Source organism: Fopius arisanus, unplaced genomic scaffold (assembly GCF_000806365.1).
Source record: "Fopius arisanus strain USDA-PBARC FA_bdor unplaced genomic scaffold, ASM80636v1 scaffold00085, whole genome shotgun sequence".
NCBI classification, from domain to species: Eukaryota; Metazoa; Arthropoda; class Insecta; order Hymenoptera; family Braconidae; genus Fopius; species Fopius arisanus.
In genome coordinates this window covers 209003-229049 of record NW_011887824.1, presented here as the reverse complement: position 1 = coordinate 229049, position 20047 = coordinate 209003, and the positions used below count along the sequence as shown (strand labels likewise).

The 20047-nt window shown below is 34.2% G+C and overlaps 2 protein-coding genes and 1 long non-coding RNA gene across 3 annotated transcripts in view; 2 read left to right on the top strand and 1 right to left on the bottom strand.

The window, feature by feature from the left end:
• Positions 1-89: 89 nt before the first annotated feature.
• On the top strand, positions 90-7959 carry LOC105270334 (MFS-type transporter SLC18B1). The gene is made up of 8 exons (XM_011311194.1): positions 90-370; positions 3396-3491; positions 3562-3852; positions 4839-4959; positions 5091-5314; positions 5418-5593; positions 5872-6040; positions 6401-7959. Exons 1-8 carry the CDS (start codon positions 260-262, stop codon positions 6701-6703), a joined length of 1491 nt encoding a protein of 496 aa, XP_011309496.1. The 5' UTR covers positions 90-259; the 3' UTR covers positions 6704-7959.
• On the bottom strand, positions 5591-6480 carry LOC105270333 (uncharacterized). The gene is made up of 3 exons (XR_892525.1): positions 6392-6480; positions 6049-6213; positions 5591-5682 (listed from the first exon to the last, which is right to left on the bottom strand). It is a non-coding gene; the product is annotated as an uncharacterized lncRNA (long non-coding RNA).
• Positions 7960-15655: 7696 nt separating the features above from the next.
• LOC105270330 (uncharacterized) overlaps positions 15656-20047 on the top strand; it is a 27724-nt gene continuing 23332 nt past the window's right edge. The window contains exon 1 of the mRNA XM_011311189.1: positions 15656-15855. The gene's annotated coding sequence lies outside the window, so the exon portion shown is untranslated. The remainder of the gene's footprint in view (positions 15856-20047) is intronic.

Below are 20047 nucleotides of genomic sequence, written 5' to 3'. Positions count from 1 at the left end.
AGTCTACCCAAGTGTCGTATTTTCGTATCACACGAACTTTGACCCGTACCCGTTTGTCAAACAAAATAGGAGGGGCTGAAAGTTGTTTTAATCTGTTGTATTTACATGATGACAGCCCTTAACTTTGCAGTCTGTTTGTGAAGTCACTTGGGATCACGCTGACAATTAATCCTAATTGGTGTTGCACTCTATTTTAGTGGAGTAATTAGCCACCTACTTAGTTGTCTAGTGAATTTTGAGGATTTAATTTATTGTCGAGATGATGGCTCAGTTCACCAAACGGCAGTGGCTGACTCTAATTGTCATCAGTATTGCCGATTTTGCTAATGCTGTGTGTGTATCGCTACAAGCACCATTCTATCCTCAAGAGGTAAACAATTATTGAAAAAGCCATTGTAATATCTATATCATTCAGAAAACTGTGTTTCATTACTTTCTCAAGTTTTAAAGGTCCAATTTCCTCCGAAAATAACGAAAATATTGTGAAATTAAGTGAAGAGGGACATTCTGTTAATAAATTTAATGTACCATTTCAAACAATTTTGTCGTTTTGACTTTTGCTTTTTTTAACATTCACATTGACTTTTTGGTCAACTCCTTCCTCGAGTTTTTGATTGAGAAATCATGTGAATTAATAATATATTTTTTCATTAATAATTTATTTGTTGTTTTCTTTCAAGAAGTTAGAAAAAAAATAAGATGTTTCCGAGCAATATTTTTAAAACCGTTAGAACAAAAGGTGCCCTTCTCCTCAATTCACGACGACGAAAAAATTGGACGAAAAATGTACACTGAAAATGTTGTAATTTCAGCACGAACGAATTATTAATTAAAATGTAATTTTAAATCCGCCCGCTTTTATGTTTACATTGAGTCGAGATTGACAGGAGACTTACAGAAGAGCGTAATTAAATAATATAATAATTTCCTGAGGATTTTCTCGGTTGCTCTTGAATTTCAGCAAAAATTATTGACATGAGACGTTCATAAGAGAATTATGTGACGCATCAATGTAATTTCTCCTTCATGTTTTTTTTAAGTGGCAATTTTCGATCTTATCAGATTTTTTGAAAAGACAAAAAACATTCGGGGTTTGATTTCTCTAGCAGCAAGAAGTGAGTAACTCATTCATAAACAATCAAAAATGTTAATGACCTTATATAAGTTGTAGTAAACTTCACCGTCCTCGGCAATGTATCTCAGTGTGATAAAATTATGAAATGAACCGAAACCCTGACATTCGACCTTAATTCTAGCATTCGCGAATACTCAAGAATTCATAGTATTTCATCATTCCATTGATAAAAAAAATGAACGTAATGTGAAATAGTTACACCATGATCTCTAAAAATATCACTGTGTTTAATAATAGTGAATGCCATAGAGGTACAATATTGATAAGAATTCAAGGATATAATTGACTGTACAAAGTTTATCATTGAAATTATTGCGTAAATGATAGGTTATGAAAATTCAATGATTGCCCGTTCAGAAACTGCGCATACCGTAATTTTTGCATGTCAAGTATTTCTGCTAGACGAATTGAGATTAATACATCAAGCAACTACGGAAAAAAAACTTGCATCAAGTATAAATATATTATTATATTTATTTAACGTATGCACTTAATTCAAATTTAAAATATACTTGATTCAAGCATTTATTTTTTCCGTGACTAGTAAAAGGAAGTTCTGCATAAAATGAAAATATAAAAGGCGAATTTATGACTTATAACTTAACTTAAGCTTCGAACTTATCTGATATTTCCGAATAAGTTCATTACAAATCAATCAACATGTCAGGTATTTCCAGTTAAAAAAACGGGAGCGCGAGCGACTTTTCTAGGAAACTTAACTAATTCCTTTGTTTCCCGGGCGAAAAATGTCAAGATTGAGAATTAATTAAAGATTGTTCCAATGTCGGTTTACCTGAGCTTGGTACATCAAGCTTGCCTTATTGCAAGCTTGAAACAATTATGCTGCGAAGTGGTACCCTAAAACCCTACATCCACACTTGATCTAGCTTGGTCAACTAACATTGTAACAAAATTTATCCTATTGTCATATAAATGAATATATTCCATAGTGGGACTCCGACACTCTTTGGAATTTTCACCAGTATGAAAATTTGACTGTCTCAAATTCGATTGACTGTCTCAAATTTAATGATATTTCATTTTCAATTCGTTGATGCCTCATTTTAAGAATGTTCCACACCCATATGCAGTCAAAACTCACGTTTTTTATTTATATTTTTTGGAAAATTATAGATGGGATTGATGTTCAAAAAAATAACGTTTTTGCGTTCTGTCATTATTTAGTAATTCGTGAAGTTTTGTGATGGTGCGATAATTTTCATGCATTTTATCTTGTTTTGTAATTCCCTTTAAGAGTTTAGGAAAAGCACAGAAAAATGTTCGCACCATCTTGAAAGTTCGTGTGCGCCATTAAATAATAACAAAACCAAAAACGTCATATTTTTTCACGTCAATCCCATAGTAAGTTTGCCAGAAAAATGAGAAATGTTAATTTTGGCTATATATAGGTGCAGAAAACCATTAAGCTTGATCTAAGACGTCAGGACTGAGACAACAGTCAAGCAACCGTGGATCAATACCGATAGGCGAGCCTTGGTCAAGGCTTAGTTGGTCCAGCATTGTCACTTGGTTACATTCCAATGTTGAACCAAACTTGCATCAATCATCAGAGCCAGCGTTATCCCAGGCTAGTCAGCCTTGAATCAATCCAGATCCAAGTTTCTCTCATTCATCGACTCTCACCTGGGTGTCCTTTTTTTCGTTAAATTACTCAGCCTTTTGTTGAATTAAATTCCTTAAATTACTCAGCCTTTGTTGTGCCTTGGATTGTAACAGGCGGAACGCTTGAATCCCAGGGCTTTCCGAGGCTTCAAGCAGTCCTAAAGTGATAACATAGTCGGAGAGCTGGGCGCCGAGGTCTCTATAAGTCTTGTGGAAAAAGGCCTCCAATGGCATTAATTTTTTTGTTGTTAATAAATTGTTGTGCCATCCGTTTGTCAACGTTTTTTCGATGAATGACCCATTATAATATATCTAAAGTGATAAAATGCGTAACTGTTCCGTAATTTCTACTGAACACTGACAGCTCACTGAATCGGCACGTAATTTTTATTGAATTTTTTTCTTTGTGTGCATATGCGAAAATGGAACATAACCATACTTTATATCAAGATATAGCCATTTCTCCAAAATATCTCGCAGTTTTGTTCAATAGTGATGGTGATGCCTATAGAACTAGATCGAAAGAAGGCCATCCCACTGATCTTATTCTTAATATTATGACGTTGACGTGTAGGACATCGGTCTTTCCTTTAGTGCCGCAAGAAAACCATTGAATAAATTTCTTTTGCTGATCTAGGCTGAAAAAAAAGGTGCCTCTCCGTCAGAATACGGTTTAGTATTTGGAATATTCGAGCTGGTCGTCTTCGTCATCAGCCCTATATATGGACAACGCGTAAGGACTTTTCAATGTAAGGATTTCACAAACTCAATAGCTTTTCACTGAACTTATTATGAAATTCCAGTTGAATCGAATCGGCCCTAAACTGCTGTTCAATGGCGGCATTTTGACGACTGGAACATGTGCCATATTCTTCGGATTACTAGACAAGGTTGATGGTCACTACCCTTTCATCATTCTATCTTTCGTGATCAGAATTGTTGAGGCACTTGGCAATGCTGCTTTTCTCACCGCGAGTTTCGCTATCATTGCGAAGGAATTCCCGGATAATGTCGCCACCACGTTTGCTAGTTTGGAAACATTTTTTGGTTTGGGACTAATCGTGGGACCTACTGTGGGCGGTGCCCTCTACCAGGTATAATTAATTGCAGTCCTAATGAACTTTCCCAAATATGAAGCTAAAAATAAGAATGCTAAAGTTTTCCTTCGTAAATTCTAGAATTTTTAATTTTGGCAATTGATAGAATACATGAATGCATTAAATGTGTAAAAATAACGTTCCCTTTTAGACCTGATTCATAAAAAGTTGTAAATTTGAATTACCGGACGAAGAATGCAAGTGAAGATCCTGAATTCATAAATTACAGTTTTAAACATGTCAATTAGGATGTTCTACTTCTCAAACAGTAAAGGTGAAACTCGTAGTTTAAATGAGTTTGGAATCGTAATTCATGAATTTGAAATCGTAATATATGATACTAAAACTTATAATTGACGTTTTTAATTCTGTGTGATTTGGGAGGTCAAAGTCTGTAATTAACAAGTCCAAAAATGATAACTTATGAGGGTAAAATCATAATTTACATTCACTTGGTTAGTATGTGCTAAGTTTTTCAGATATGATTCCATTTTACCGTTTTTTCTTCAAAATCGTTTTACACTTTGATAAAAATCGAAATATCAATGCTGCGAAGTGGTACCCTATAACCCGCGCATTTCCTTCGAAGCCAGTTTTTATCAAATATCTTGGGACTGAAGGCAGATAGTGACAATTTTTTAAACTAGTCTTCACAAAGATATCACTATCTTCTTCCAGTCCCAAGATATCATCTAAAAACTGACTTTCGAAGTTAAATCCTAGTCTACGGTCTCTGTTTAATTTGAATGTATAGAATTCTTTATTGGTTCCCCCTGGGGTTACAAAGAATTCCGTTTTCCTCCCTTACATTTGCTTTTATCAATCTATCTATATATATTTACATATCTCTCATCAAATCCATATATCCTTATCAGCCAAAGACGGAAACTATCGTAGTACGAGCGAGTGCGCAACAATTTGCGAGTGAATGAATGGTTTGAATGTTATTAATATCATCAATATTTACTCACTGTTTTGGAAAGGTGGGTGGATACACTACCCCATTCGCCGTCCTAGGATCAGCTTTATTTTTAGCAGCGATAATGACAGCGTTTGTATTGCCGGTTCACAATGATACCCCCGCAGACGATCACAAATCTGGAGGTAATTCCAAAATTCCACAGCCTCTTATTGCTCTCTACAATTTTATTTCATCGATTTTCTTACAAGGATTTGCATTCATCATTTTTTTTTAATCCATTTTATTATCTTTCTTTTATTTTTCAAAATTCCAGGATTTATGAAAGTCCTGAAAATCCCAGGTGTCATGGTAGCCACTGCCTCAATTATAGCAACAAGCATGAGCATCGGATTTCTCCAGGCAACTCTCGAACCCCATTTACGAGAATTCAATCTGAGTCCAGTTGTACTTGGTCTTATGTTTGTAATTAACGGTGGAATTTATGCTCTTACGGCACCTGCATGGGGCTGGCTGTGCGATAGAAAATATACACCAAAGGTATTCACCAATCACCAGTCACTACCAGCCATCGATCAAGAGAATTTCTGTTATTTCTGTCATTTCTTATTTCAAATTTTATTATTGTTCATGTTCTTTTCAGGTTGCTACAGTGGCTGGTTGTCATCTGGTGATGGCGGGCTTTAGTTTAATTGGACCCGCGCCATTTATTCCTTGTGAAACTAAAATTTGGCTGACAATAATTGGTCTTGTGATTCATGGATTGGGAATGGCCGCTCAGCTGGTAGCCAGTTTCACTGATGCCTTGAATACGTCGATGTAAGAATTCCCTCTTTATGTTCCTTTCATACAGTCACTTCTCTATTTAGCCAGCTGCAGAACCCAACTTGCCGATTTAATTATATTTCCTATTTACACAGAGAATTTACACTGGAAAAAAAATTACTTTTGCCAAGTAAAATTACTTATCACATCTACTTTTTAAATGAAAATATTAAAATTACTTTGACTATATCTTGTTGCAAAAAAAAATGTTTCACGCGAGTTTAAATGAAAAAGGGTAATTTTGCAATTCACATTGTGAATTTCTATTTCAGAGCACATGGTTTTCCAAATAATCTTGAAACTTATGGCCTGATAAGTGGTTTATGGACAAGTGCTTTTGCCCTGGGAGCATTCATAGGTCCCAGTGTGGCAGGAATTCTCCTCGACAACATCGGATTCAGAGAAGCCTCAATGTTCATCGTTATTCTGCACTTATTAGTGGTACGCACCTTAAAATTTAATTATCTCCGTACAGAGAGAAATATTCCGGAGTGATACCACCAGTGCTTCGGAATCATCGGATATTTTCTGATAACTTCGTTGTAGCCAAGTGTCCGATTTCGCAGGTCTAAAAATCACGTCAAATCAGCGCCAAGTTCTTGCAATCCTATTGGCTGACATTACGAATCGACAGATAGTCATTAAAAATAATAGAAATTGAAAAAATAGCGCACTAATTACCGATGTTAATATTCCTGAATTTTGTCGTGTCAGGACTTAGTTATTGTTAGTATAATTAATTTTTACAGCGTATTATTGTTATTAGAAGGATAATCAATTGAAATGAAATACTTTTTCAAGGGTATTGCCGCAGCAGTATTCCTCTTCTTCTCACGGACTCCTAAACCGTTCGCGGAGATCGGGACTGATGATGATCTACGCGTATCTCTGACAGACAGTGGAAGATCACACAGCACGAGTTCATTCATACGTGGCCATCGTCAAGGCGTTCCAATCGATCGCCCAAGTGGCATGAATTCTCTAATTGCATGCAATAGCTATTCAAATCGTGCGGGTGCATGGTCGAGGGCTTCGTACAGCGGTCGATTCACACACAGTTATGGCTCCATCGAGGTCAAACGATACCTGGAAAGGACAACATGAAATTTCACTCACCGAAATCACCGCACTCTAGCTGATTTTGTTATCTAAATTAGGAAATCATCCAAAGACAGCTTTATGACAATTTAGGCGTCCCGCGACAATTGTACATATCTTCATTTTTTTATACTCTATACTTTGTTAATCATGTTTAGTACATTTCAATTTATATGGAATTTCATTTTTTAAATTGTTCTAGTGAATAGTAATCTTGTTGTGAAGTGGTATATCAGCCATTTTTGCTCATAAATTGGAATAAAAATGACCATTTTCTCCCTGATTTTCCGGAATTTCCAAGAAATTTGTCTCAAATTTTAAGGAAAAAAATTTCGAACTACTGCTTTGCTACAGGAATATTATCTGAGTGAATTAAATTAAATAAAACTATTCGTCGCAAGTCGTTTCAGTTAAAAATGTATTCGGCGTACTGTTAGAATGAAATTTCTTGTTTTTTTATCTTGAAATTACTTAAATTTCAAAAAATTTCTAACAATTTGCTCTTGATCAATTGTTAAAAATTTAAAAAAATGACTTAACTCGCTTTACTGCCGACTTGTTCTCACAATAAAGTCCCTCCATACAATTCGAATCGCAATCGAAATACACTTTTTCCCAATACTCGGAAATTGCAAGTTTGTATGCCAAATGTTATTTCACATACCCCGGGAAGAATTCCAATGCGTCTCCCCCCTTACGTGATCCAACTTTCCGTGTATCTAATTACTGATGCAAAAATGTTGCACGAGGAGAAATAAAGAGAATTGCCCAAACAAAACCTCAAACAAAAGTAAAATTATCATATATATATGCAATACCACAAGACCATTGGATACATTTTTACGAAAAATCACAAGTATTTCCAGAAACAAAAGCACGATTTTTTTCATTTTAGAGATAATGGGAAGTCAATAAAATGCAACTAAGAAATGCGCCAAGATACTTACACAGAGAGAAAATTTTTTTTTACCAAGAATATTTACTAATCTCAAGAAAATATATTTGGCATTAGTAAATCTTATGGGAGTATTTATACAGTAATTGCCAGATTTACTAGTCGGAAGAAAATATATTTGGCAAAAGCATTTTTTTTTCTCAGTGTAGATGGCATACAATCTCTTAAATATTTCAGTTTTTTACCTTTACAAGAAATTTTTTTCCTAGCTTTCGGTTATTATAATTGATGTCCACAAATTCTATTCTTCTACTGGACAAATTAGTGACTTATGTATTGCACCGAATTTCTAATTCCATCATTTTTAATTCTTGCATTCAAACATTCATTTATTATAATTTGAATCTTTGATGTAATTAATACATTTATTCACGTTCCTTTTTTATTTTATGTTCTTCTCCTGTCAAATTTATCGCTCCATTTTGTTCTCCACATAATAAATTAAATCAATTTAAAACCTATGATCGAATATAAAGAAAAATTTGATTATTTATTTTTGCTAAAATTAAGTAATTAATTTTTTTGACGCCAAAGAACTTACTGCCACGTGTTCAGTTACCAGCGAAAAAGATTGCAGAAATTATCGAGTATGTCGCAATAGGTTCGTTGCAAAAAAAAACCAATCATTGAATTTTTCTGGTTAAAGAGAAACGAGTGCAAGACACTATGTGCCTTTTCCTTAAAAAAAACCCAACAATTTTAGTTGCACGCAGAGAACCTTGAGGAAAATAGACAAATGTTTTTGAGGCTCTATTATCATCCGGGATATTATTTTCCTCCCAGTTTAAACTCAGAGCATCACTCGCTGAGAATTTTCCGTTGCTACGGCAACGGTGCCCAATAAAAATTATCAAAAAATTATATCTGGGAGATCTGTGGTGTAGGTCATATAGGCTAACATTGAATGCAATGATTCTATTGGTTGAAATTCTTGTTGAAAAAATAATCGAGAGAAAGACTGAGCAAGTATAGGATACCTAGCCCAGGTGCATTCCTAACTTCTGACCGTTGTTGCTGGGCAAAATATATTACATTAGATCCATATACATTGTGTGTATACATGAGTAAGCGTGTAACGTAACAGTCGAGTATTCTATAATCCGACATGTTCAGCCAAAAGGAACGCCATCCGCTCTATTCGATGAAATCGATGAAATTTTTCAAGAAGCAGCACAAGCTAAAGCATTTAGGAATAAATTATTTGTTATTAATTATTATCATAACTATTATCATTATTATTGTTCATAATTATAATGATAACAACAGACATAAACAGCAACAAATAATAAATGAATAACAATAAAGTTAATGTGTATTTCAGTTCGCTCGTTCTGCTGCACGTTCAATTAGTAATTAATAACACCGACAATAAATAATAACTCGCCAGGCGAAATTACGGAAAGAACACAAAAATCCGTCAGTTGAAGGGTTGACCTGGAATGATCGAGAATAATCTCGTTAAATATGCCATTCCGTCGATTTTTTATGGCAGATTCGTGATAAGACAAAATCTATATGAACACGATTTTTCGTTCAAATCGAACAATGAACATTTATTAACAATAAGAACAATAATATGCGAATAACAATAATTGAAATTGGCAGAATGATATATAGAAAGTGAATATAGCGAAAGCTTTACATGAGAAACCCTCGGATGACCAATTTCTTCATGTCCTTGAGACACATCTCGAATCTAATCACGTATACGCAATCTCATTCAGAATTTTAATCTTCCTGCAATATTGGTTATACTGTCAGTAATTTCTGGAAAGTTCAGTCACAGTAATGAAAATATTCCGTAAATTTCTCGTTCCTTGGGAAAAATTTAGAAAATTGGGGTTTTCGGGTTGAGGAATCAATGATTTTTTAATGAAAACCAAAATTTGATAATAATAGAATCTGAGATCATATCGAGATGACTTATAGATAAATTATCTCATAAATTACTGTTAATTAGCAACGAAGGATTGAATAGAAATTTAATCAGTTCCAGTAGAAGCTTAACAGTTTCTTCTAGATAAAGAGAAATATTCAGTAAAAATTATATGTTTTTGCCGCAATCCTAGATCGAAATGCTTGATGAAAAGTAGACGGAACTGCTACAGAAATCTTTCACGTCGTGATGTAATTTTTATTCGAATTTCTTATGAAACATTACAATATCGCCATCACTTAAATATTCTAAATGACTTCGATGATGGGAGTGTTAATTTCGAGTTCAATAATTTTTACTTTGATTTCGATCAATCAGGGGGTAACTTTCGATGAGAAATGATCACTAATATATATATTTCTCCTATTATTTGGTGCTAACCTATATATTTTTTCGGATATTTCGAACTCTTCAATTGATCTACCATGAGATTTGGAGGTTACATAAATGACACTTCGGTAAATGGATACAATACCACCCTCATACGTAATCTAGAGTTCACCGTTGAACTTATATACTTCAAGTCCCCTCATTTTTTATGACGGGTGCTTCCGTAGATGTACGAGACTTCCCTCCCCCACCCTTCTATATATTAAAAAAAAATTTATATTATATTAATGTTCTTAAATTCATGGTGGGTATGATTTAATCGAACTCATACCAGCTCTCGGCGTTACGCAGGGTTTGCGACGGGGAGGCGGCTGGTATGAACCCCACAAAGGTCGACGACCTAGAGGTTGGTGGGGTAGTACTTTACCGACATTTCTTTCAGGTAATCTATTGAGAATTCTCCACCTTTGAGAGACTGATTCAAGAATGAATGGAATGGGGAAAAGGAACATTCATTTCTTTTTGCCTCGACAGCTTCATGTATAGAATTGATGCCCGCTGGCCTGGCGTCGTGGCCAAGGTCGCTGCCTCACAACGGATAGGTTCTAGGTTCGATTCCTAGCCGGGATAGAATGGCGAGATCTAACCAGTTAAATAAATTAATTAAACCAATTAATTAAAGTCTTGATCATCATTGCCATATACTGTAACAGCATCGAAGCGATATAAAATGACCATTTAAATATATATATATATATACATCTGCATCAAATTAACAGGCGTTTTTTATGTTCAAATAATTCTATATTTGTTGGGAAAATAATGAAATTATCTTGGGTATGTTTTGCATCAGCAATTTGCCTTGCTTGCGACAGTAAATCTTTTTTTATCCACATCGTCCGATAACTGCATGCTTGATTTCCGATGATTGGGGTGGATCGATTCTGGGCGTTCGATACCTATACCTACTGGGAGAACTGCGTTCTTTTTTCTTGATTATTCACGTCATTTCGGGATATTTTCATGGGAATCAATTTTTTCCGGTTAGGAAAACTTGAAGAAGGAATTTAAAACCCTCAAACTCATCATTTAATGAGTAGAAAGCGAATAACCCGTTGATAACGTCAACATTTTTCTTAATCATCCGATTATAACTGTATGGTGCTACAACGTACCCGGTACCCTTCTAAATAGCTCCGATGATTGAAAATAAGTCTAGCGTTTCCCTCAAACTTTCCTGTGAACAGCCGATCATGTCAAATTTTGTAGGAAATTTTCTCACACTTGGCGGTCATGATCTTAACACCTGCGAAATTTGACACTCTCGTTAGTGTGGAACGAGGTTATGGGGAAATTACCAATTGTTCTGAAGCACTTGGAGTATTATTATTGAGTATTATTTCTCTGAGTGTAACTGTATTCCTCGGGATTTGAACCCGCCTCCTTCGGATAGAGCTGGTTGACACTCTAGCGGAGCTGCTGTGAGTGAAATTACCACATTCACCATCAGATTTATCGTTCTTATATATGACAACCTCCCCACCTCGTTGTAGAAGCATTCCAAATAAATCGAAATGTGGTGGAACGTACTCTCAACTTAGCAGTGCTGTCGTGCTCAGTGATGTGTATCGAACCGTCCGGAAGCTGGCGTACAGACTATCCTAGCGTAATACATTGCGACCAGATGGCGATTTTTTTTTTATTATTTTTGATTCTTTCACAACGGAGTTTTAACATCATAGCAATGTCTCAATGAGATATTAACAATGTCGTTATCGACTTGAATTCATGATGGTGATTGTATAAAATTTTTTAAAATTACAGTTATCAGCTTCACTGCTCAGAATTATGTGTCCGAACTTTACCCAAATTTTTATTGTGTTGCAAAGATAAATTTCAGGAAACATTTCAGGAAATCTTGTCAGCGAAGATTCAGAAGTTCTAGAAAATGTAAAACAGCGAATGAGTGAAATTCTAGACCGTAATTTACTATGTGTTTACAGAGAAATTGGCGAATTAATTATAAATCAAATTAAAAACGTAAATGATGAGTTTGAATCCCATAATTGACGTTCTTACTCCTCTACTGTATATTTTTCATATCGTTCTTCATGTTTAGATTTTCTTCTCTAAAATTTCAAGGGTCATAGAAATTTAAAATTTCGTGGAAATTTTGCCGAGAATTTTTAAGATTTTACTGAAACCTGATTTATAATTACTTTTTCTCCTTAAATTGCATTCAGTATATCACTAGCCAGTAAATTCATAGTCAACTGTGCATGAAATTTCATTTTTCCCTCTTACAGTATCCTTTGATGTAAAACTCCCTTATTATTGTGTAATAAATATACACGGAGAGTAAAAAAACAGGTTCTTCAGAAGATTTTTGTAGAAATTTTGCTGAATATGAGGAAAAAATAGGATTTTATACCAAGAATTTGGAAGACATATCCTGGTATCGATAGCCTATCACAACGAAGTATTTAGATGTTCTAAAAAATCTACAGTCTTCATTATTCTAGTCTCGAATTAGTGAACGTGTTGTGTTGCACTGTACTGGTGAAAAGTCATGTGCAATTCATACAAAACCACTGCAGTTCTCCGAAATATTTACATCACAAGGCAACACAATTTACTGGACTGATCCTCTATTTTCTCTGAAGTTCATTTAATGTTGTTAAATATTCCTAACAACTGCTAAAAAGCTGAAATATTCGTGGAAGCAGCGGATTTAATAATTGACACTTCATTTTTTTTCGTATCAATCATTGATTTTTCAAAGCACTTCCAGTAAATTTTACTGGGTTGTTCATTACTTTTTCAGTGACGGAGCTGAGAAATTTCACTGGACTGAATCGTAATTTTTAATGGAAATTTCTGCAAAACGAGCGAAAGTAATTTTTTTTTGTTTCGGCATTCAATAATCAAAGCTAAGAAATTCCGTAGCGAAACGGTAATCAGTAAGAAGTCGACATATCTTTTTCCTTAATTTTTCCGGAAAATCTTTGAAACTTGGAGAGACCGCGAAACAAATTAATAACCTTTTCTGTGGCTCTTAATTATCTCTACAAAAAAGGCAATAACAAAAATATTGCTATCTTAAAACTGTATTGTCTAAATAATGAAATATATTCCAAATGTTATTGATAAATTTCCTTTTAAAGATAAACTTTCAACGCAAAAAGTAGCACCTTATTCAAATATAATATACCTCCCAAGCAAAAAATGTATTTAGCTTCAGCTAATAATTTATTGTTTGGCTCTAACAAAATGAATATTAAATTTTGTAGATTTTTCAATCGAGGATAAGAATGAGAATGAATTTATGTTGACAAATGAAAATAAAATGAACGTTTAACAATCAGAACGACTCATCATAATAATGCATAATGCCCAACCTGTAAATATTGAGAGAAAATTTATAATGTTACTACAAACTTGTACTTGAAACTCCGCGGAAAGCGAAACGATGTAAGGCGGAATGTTAAAATATATAAATAAAAATTAACGCTCGTACGTTCACCCGTGCACATGGTTGCCTGGTCAGATTCTATTTCGTTCCGCGTAATAACACCCTTAACGAGTAGTCAAAGTGCTCATTTATAAAAGTAACAATTTCATGTAGAATAAAAGAGTCAGTAACCTCATTGATACATGAGAAATTATACGTCGAATTGCGTAACAACAAAAACCCCTCTTATTCAATTTCTTGGTCATCCATTTGAAATGACATGAAATAATACCGCAAGTCTATACAAACTAATAAATGTAAACAAACCAGTAAACTTATTGTTCACTGCCCCCGAGGTAATGAATTATTGGTAATTACCATGTGAGAATGAGAAAATTATTTGCCTAGAATTTTTTTCTGAGGCAAATATGAGTGAATGGTAAGAGGAAGGATATGAAGAACTTGGAACCTGTACCGAGAACAAAGACCATAAATTTTACAATCAAACCGTTATAAAGGTTCTGAGTCACGCGGGTCGTCTACCTGCTGATAACCCGTGCATAGACCGACATATGTGTACATAAACCAATAAGAAAAATATGCAGGTAAGTCGAACCCAATGAACCATTTACCATTACACCCACCTTAAATGCAATGATAATTGTAAAAATCGGCATACCGCGGGCGCGTTAGTCATGAGGAATGTATAAAAGTATTTCTGTTGCAATTGTCATATGCAATGAGTACTTGACTGACAAGAATAAATTTTGATGCCTGATTTTATTGATATCTGGAGGTGATGCGCCAATAGAGTCGAGATGTAAGGAATAATTATTAAATTGTTACATATACACATATACAGTATTTACCAAAAATAAAAAGATTTTTTGTTTAAAAAAGTTAACCATAAAGTCCGGTTCTGAAACCTAAATAACAATTTTAAACGCGTAAATTGTCAGATTAAAAATTTAATTTACGGGTTTGAAAGCATAATTTACGGGTTTTAAATCGTATCTCTCTTTTTGATGGCGTTATTTATGCGCTCAGTGCATTTTTAATCTCATAATTAACGGTTTATGATTTGAAAACTATAATCTACGTTTAGATTCTCTTTTCTGTGCATTATCCTTATCTGCAAATGAGAGAAATTTCAAGTCAACATTATTACGATTTGCGAATCGATGAGGGACGAAAATTGAATTCAGAAAATTTAACTGGTAGTATCTCAATTTATCACAGAAAATGCAGGGAAAGTTCTGTAAATGTTCCGTTAAATTTCCCTAAGCGACATTTTACATTGGGATTACAGGAAAGCCTTTCGAATATTTCCTATTTTTTACTATTGGCACTTCACATTGTTTTGCCAATTGCCCTTGGTTTTCATTTATATTTTTAGAATCTTTGATGAGGTGCACTACCAATGTGAACATAAATCTCTCAGAGCCTGGATCTAAGGAATATTTTGTTTCCTTATTTTTCGAAAAATTATTTTTCAGAAAAATTCAATTTGATACGTCCTACTATATAACCATAAAATAATAGTAACAAATAAGACATATTTGTTACTCCATTACTTTGTTTCTTATTTATCGGATAATTAATTAAGGCATATCGGATATTGTTCTCGGAATTTATATAAACTCAATAGTCTTTATGATAGTCTTTATTAAACCATTAGTTTAACATTAGTGTTATAATAGTTACCCACCAATTTTTTTCCGACTAGTTTTTCTGTGTTTACATATGCCAATAATGTTGGGATTGAAATAAATAAAATGTTAAACAAAAAAAGGTGACAAGGATCGACAGTAATGTATTTTTCTCTGAATAGAATCTACCCATCACCCGGAAACACCTGTCCGATAGTTTCCCGAGGTCATGGATGAGCTAGGGTCAGGGCAGGACGGCAAAAAAAAGGGACAGGGGCTCCCCCGAAAAATTGTTTGGGATCGTGTGCTGCCACCTGTGCTACTATCAAAAGTGGTTACAAACAGGTTTTATAAGGCGGTTATGACTCCCACCAGGCCCTACACGCAATGCGCGTGCGCATATTCCCGATAATTCTGTAATTCCAAAGTATATCTTCTGTAGCCCGTCAATAAAAAATTAATTCACTCTCCACGGACCGAGGAGGGCAATCATTAAAGTTCTGTCTATTGATTTTATTTAATTATTTGTGCTCTATTGTGAGTTGTGAAGTTGATTTGACAGTTAATTATCCAGTGATTTTTGGAGACTTGTTTGAAAGGCTTTTCCCGCTCGTTTCCCACTACCGCTCACATTTTTTACCCACAGGCCCCACAGGTAAGACCGTCGAAGCTGTTGAGAATATACCGGTCAGTAGTCGGTGGAGCGTCGAGACCGCATATTATTGTATTCGTGTATGGATTTTTTTTTCCATTATAATTGGATTTTTGTGTGTGAGAAAAAAGGAAAACTGCATTTTGTTTTGTGCTGAGTGACATGACTATCTAAGTTTATCGAAGGTAAGCAGCCTTTTTCGTCACGAGACATTTAAATTGGGAGAAAATAACTAATTAAGAGGGTTGAGATAATATCATAGCTTAATCCTAAAGATCGACACGCGAGACTGAATGAAAATGACTACTGACATTTGGTGATTTCAATGCCGGGTTAGGGAATGATCTTTAGCACGCGCGCTTTCTTTGACATTTGCTCTTAAATTAAAATAGCATGAATTTAAAAAATGATATCGATAATTCTCAACCCCACGATTACCTGAAAGCGTGTAGTTAAATGATTGATTAGTTGCAAGGTATTTATCATTGATGATATTCTTACTTTTCATTGAATTCTCAACAATTTTCAACTCATCGGAGGGTATAAATTTACTTTGAATACAGTAATACATCGGGCAGTTGTAATAGTCGGTTACAAGTTAAAATTGTGATTCCAAGCGTGTCGAAGACAGGAGGAAATGAAAAAGAGCCACAGGTGGAAAGGTTAGGTACAAAAGGATCCGGTGACTGAGGGGGTGTAGGAGAAACTTTAAGGTGGAAGGAATATAGAAGGAATAGGACGAGACGGTTGATACGTGAGCATCGATATATTCACCCAGGAAAGGATGGCGTGACGTGCATATTACCACCAGCCCATAGGTTGCATGTTCCTCCTATACAGCATCCATGGGTTTTATGGCTTTTGTTTTATTTTTTGCTTTTTTTTATTTTTCTTCATTTTTTATTTGCAAGTCCTCTCGAGATGGTTCCGAGGGCCATTGCAGGAGGTTGAGAATTGTTTTAGTCCTTTTTGCTGGGCACAATGCAGAGGTAGTACCCTCCGGGCGCCATGAAGATTCTCGAGTTCTTCTCACGATTCCGGTTTCCATTTGCTCAGGACTAGACAATTTTCTAAATGCATATTCTCAAGCAGTTATCATTTTTACTAGGACTCTTGTATTTTTTACGGTTTCATTGCCCTTTCAGCGGGAATCGGATCGGATAGATTTGATCTTGGGGAAAAATTCCGTCAAGTTGACATCCATCTTATTTAATATTTCAATAAAAAAAGAAAGCCGAAGAAAATAGACTAAACACAATTCAAATCAATTAATTAAATAGTAAAAATTAATAGAACTCGTGTATTTTTGACGGTTGCAGTGCCTTTTCAGACGGAATTGAACCGGATATGTTTGATAAGGCGATGGATTTTTTTTGGTGGGACGTATGTGGGAGTGAATTTATGATTATTGATTAGTTTAAATTTATTGAGTGCAGATTAGGTTGTATAAAGGAGTAAGGGCTACGAGTATATGAGCAAAAAAAAAACAAAATGAGAAATAGTCTTCGTAGAAATGCAGCTGACAGATTCTGACAAATTTCATCATAAAGCACTCGTTATAGAAAATGTCATAGCTTGTAACAATCTGTGACAATATGTCAAGATTCAAAATTTTTAATCAGAAACTGACAATGAATAACTGCCACTAGTGTATGCCATATATCACAATTTAATGAAGTTGTACAGAATGTCCTATATACTGTCATTATCTATCAATTATAATTTTTTTATATAATAATATACCAAGTTTAATTGATCAGTCGTAAAAATAGGAATGGAGAGGAAGTGTTATTTGTTCTCGTATTTTGTACAAAGCTGTCATCATTTATTGGTGGTTAATTGTTTTTTTATAGTCGATTTGGATAAAGTCTATCATTAAAAGTCGATTTTCTGTCGCATCAAGTCAAAAGCATATTTTTTCTAACATAATTTCATGAACCACATCGCTAAATGGAATGTTTTTTTTGCCAATCAGAAGTCAAAAATATGCAGATGGGCCTTTATTGGTAATTTTTCAGCAGAATATGTCATATTTTTCAGTATCTGTTACTTGGCGATATTTAACAGAAAAGAATATATTGAACGTCAACATTATTTCTCCTTTTTGCCATATAGTATCAGAATTTGTTAAAAAACACAATTTTTCATGGTAATTTCATCTGATTATGCCAATTTCGAATTTGATGTCTTTAAAAAGTTAGAAAACAGAATGGTATCACAAAACATGTCATTAGATGTTCTATAATGAAGTAATTTAATAGATATTGTGGAATTTTTGGATGTCAAGTTCATTTTGAGGAGAGGTACTTATCAGAAAATTAGATTTTTTTGGGATAATTATCAACAGAAAAATTACACAAAATTTGTAATTTTATATCAAATTTTTTCACTGTGTATTGGACCTTCAATTATTCGAATTTTTTAACTCACATATTATTTTTGTAAAAATAAATTAAATATTTAAAAATATGTAGTGAACATTTCTGGCACAGAACCAATACCCGAAAATTTCCACAAATATCAATCGCAATATCATCTGAATTTTTAATCATGTGAAGTTGAATTCAATTTTAATTTAAAACGTTCACTAAATTTTCTATACATCTCCAACTTATCAAAACATCAGTTTTTTGTTGATTTTGCCTTGAAAGTTGCTATTTCCAAACTCACCAGCAAAATCGAACTTCAACAATATTCACTTTTCATTAAATAAAAAACTCGGAGAAATGATTGCTTAAATTTCTTAACGATTTCACTGTTTGTATGGTTGCTCTAGAAACCCGGGAATTACCTGAAACATTGAAAAATATAGCTGAATCTTCAGTGAAGGATTATGCAAAAATTTCCTTTTACTTTGTCGTTATTAAAAATTTGAAAAATGTAATTTTACAAGTGTATGAAGAGAACAACAACAAAACTGCAGAAATCAGAGTGTTGTATGGAAAAATGGAAAGAAAGAAGGAAGAAAAAATACGGGTGGGGGGGGGGGGTATTTTGGGGAGTTGTTTTGTTGGATGAAGTTGTAACAAAGTGGAGGTTTGACTTTGTTGGGTGGAAATGTCGTCAGGATTACTGTGGCAATGCAGTAGTTTTGCTTAGGAAAGAGTTGCAAGTGTCGATGCACCTTTCAAGAGTTCATACTCTCCCGCTTGAACAATAGTGCGTGACGTCATTGGCTCACACCTCAGGGGATTCTTATAGTTGAGCAATGGTTCCATTTTTGTTTTGACTTGATCGTTAATTCACGGTTTTTCATCCTTCACACATCACATACTGATGCAATCTTGTCAATGGGAGGATTCTGTAAGATTCGAAAGGTCATCGTTACACTGACAAAAGTATCTTTTGCCACTTTAATTGACTAACTAGAAAACCATCCAGACATTTCTAACGTAAATGTTTATAAATTTTTATTTTTGCAAGTTTATTCACCTGGCAACAGTAATTTCTACTGTGTTCTGTGGTGTTTCCGACATAATATCTACGCAACTGAAGGAGATAACAAAACTTTTGTAATAACATTTTTTGTAGTTCTCGATTAGCTTCATAAAAAATATTGTAACAAAAATTGCGATATCTCTGTTGATTCCGTAGATATTTTTGAAGAACTCGTCGAAAACGTGATTAGTGAAAGTAATTTGTTTCCTTATTGCAAATTTTGAGATATTGTCAAATGTATCAATTTTGAGATCATTACATTATTAGAAGCCGAAATAACAAACTCATCGAGACTATGAAAAAAAAATTCAGGTTCTCGATTTATTTTGATGGAAATTAATAGAAATTCAGTGAAGTCTTTTTCTACGAACTGCGGAAAATTTTTATTGGCAGCGATATTATCAATTACGTGGTATCATCTGGAGGAAATTGAAAAATCGAAGAATGAATTAAGGAAAAAACGAGAGTAAACGGTGGATTCTGGAGAATCAGAGAATCCTGAGAACTTCATGCAATAATGGAATAACGAAAGCTACTTAAATGATATTTCATTAAATGATATACCGAAGGGTTTAATACTTTAATGAAAGGCCAATATGTTTCTGGAGAGATTCGTAAATGTGCGCTTTCACCATGTAAAAGTTGGTGTTCTGGAGATGGTTGACTTTCATCAGCCAAAAATGCGCCTTGGAACCAGTAAAAAGTGGGTCTCGTTAAATACTGGATCGATTTCGCATATAATGTTGCTCGGCGATTATTATAAAGGCAATTGCTTCGAAAAAACCCATGAGGCAAATTGACGTGAATTAATGATTGATTTTCGAATAGTTGAAAATATCTTGCAAATGCTTACATACACCGAATTCGAATGAATATTATTAATTTTAATTATTGGAAAGCTCTTTATAATTTACGAACTTTCTGTATGCAGTTCATCAA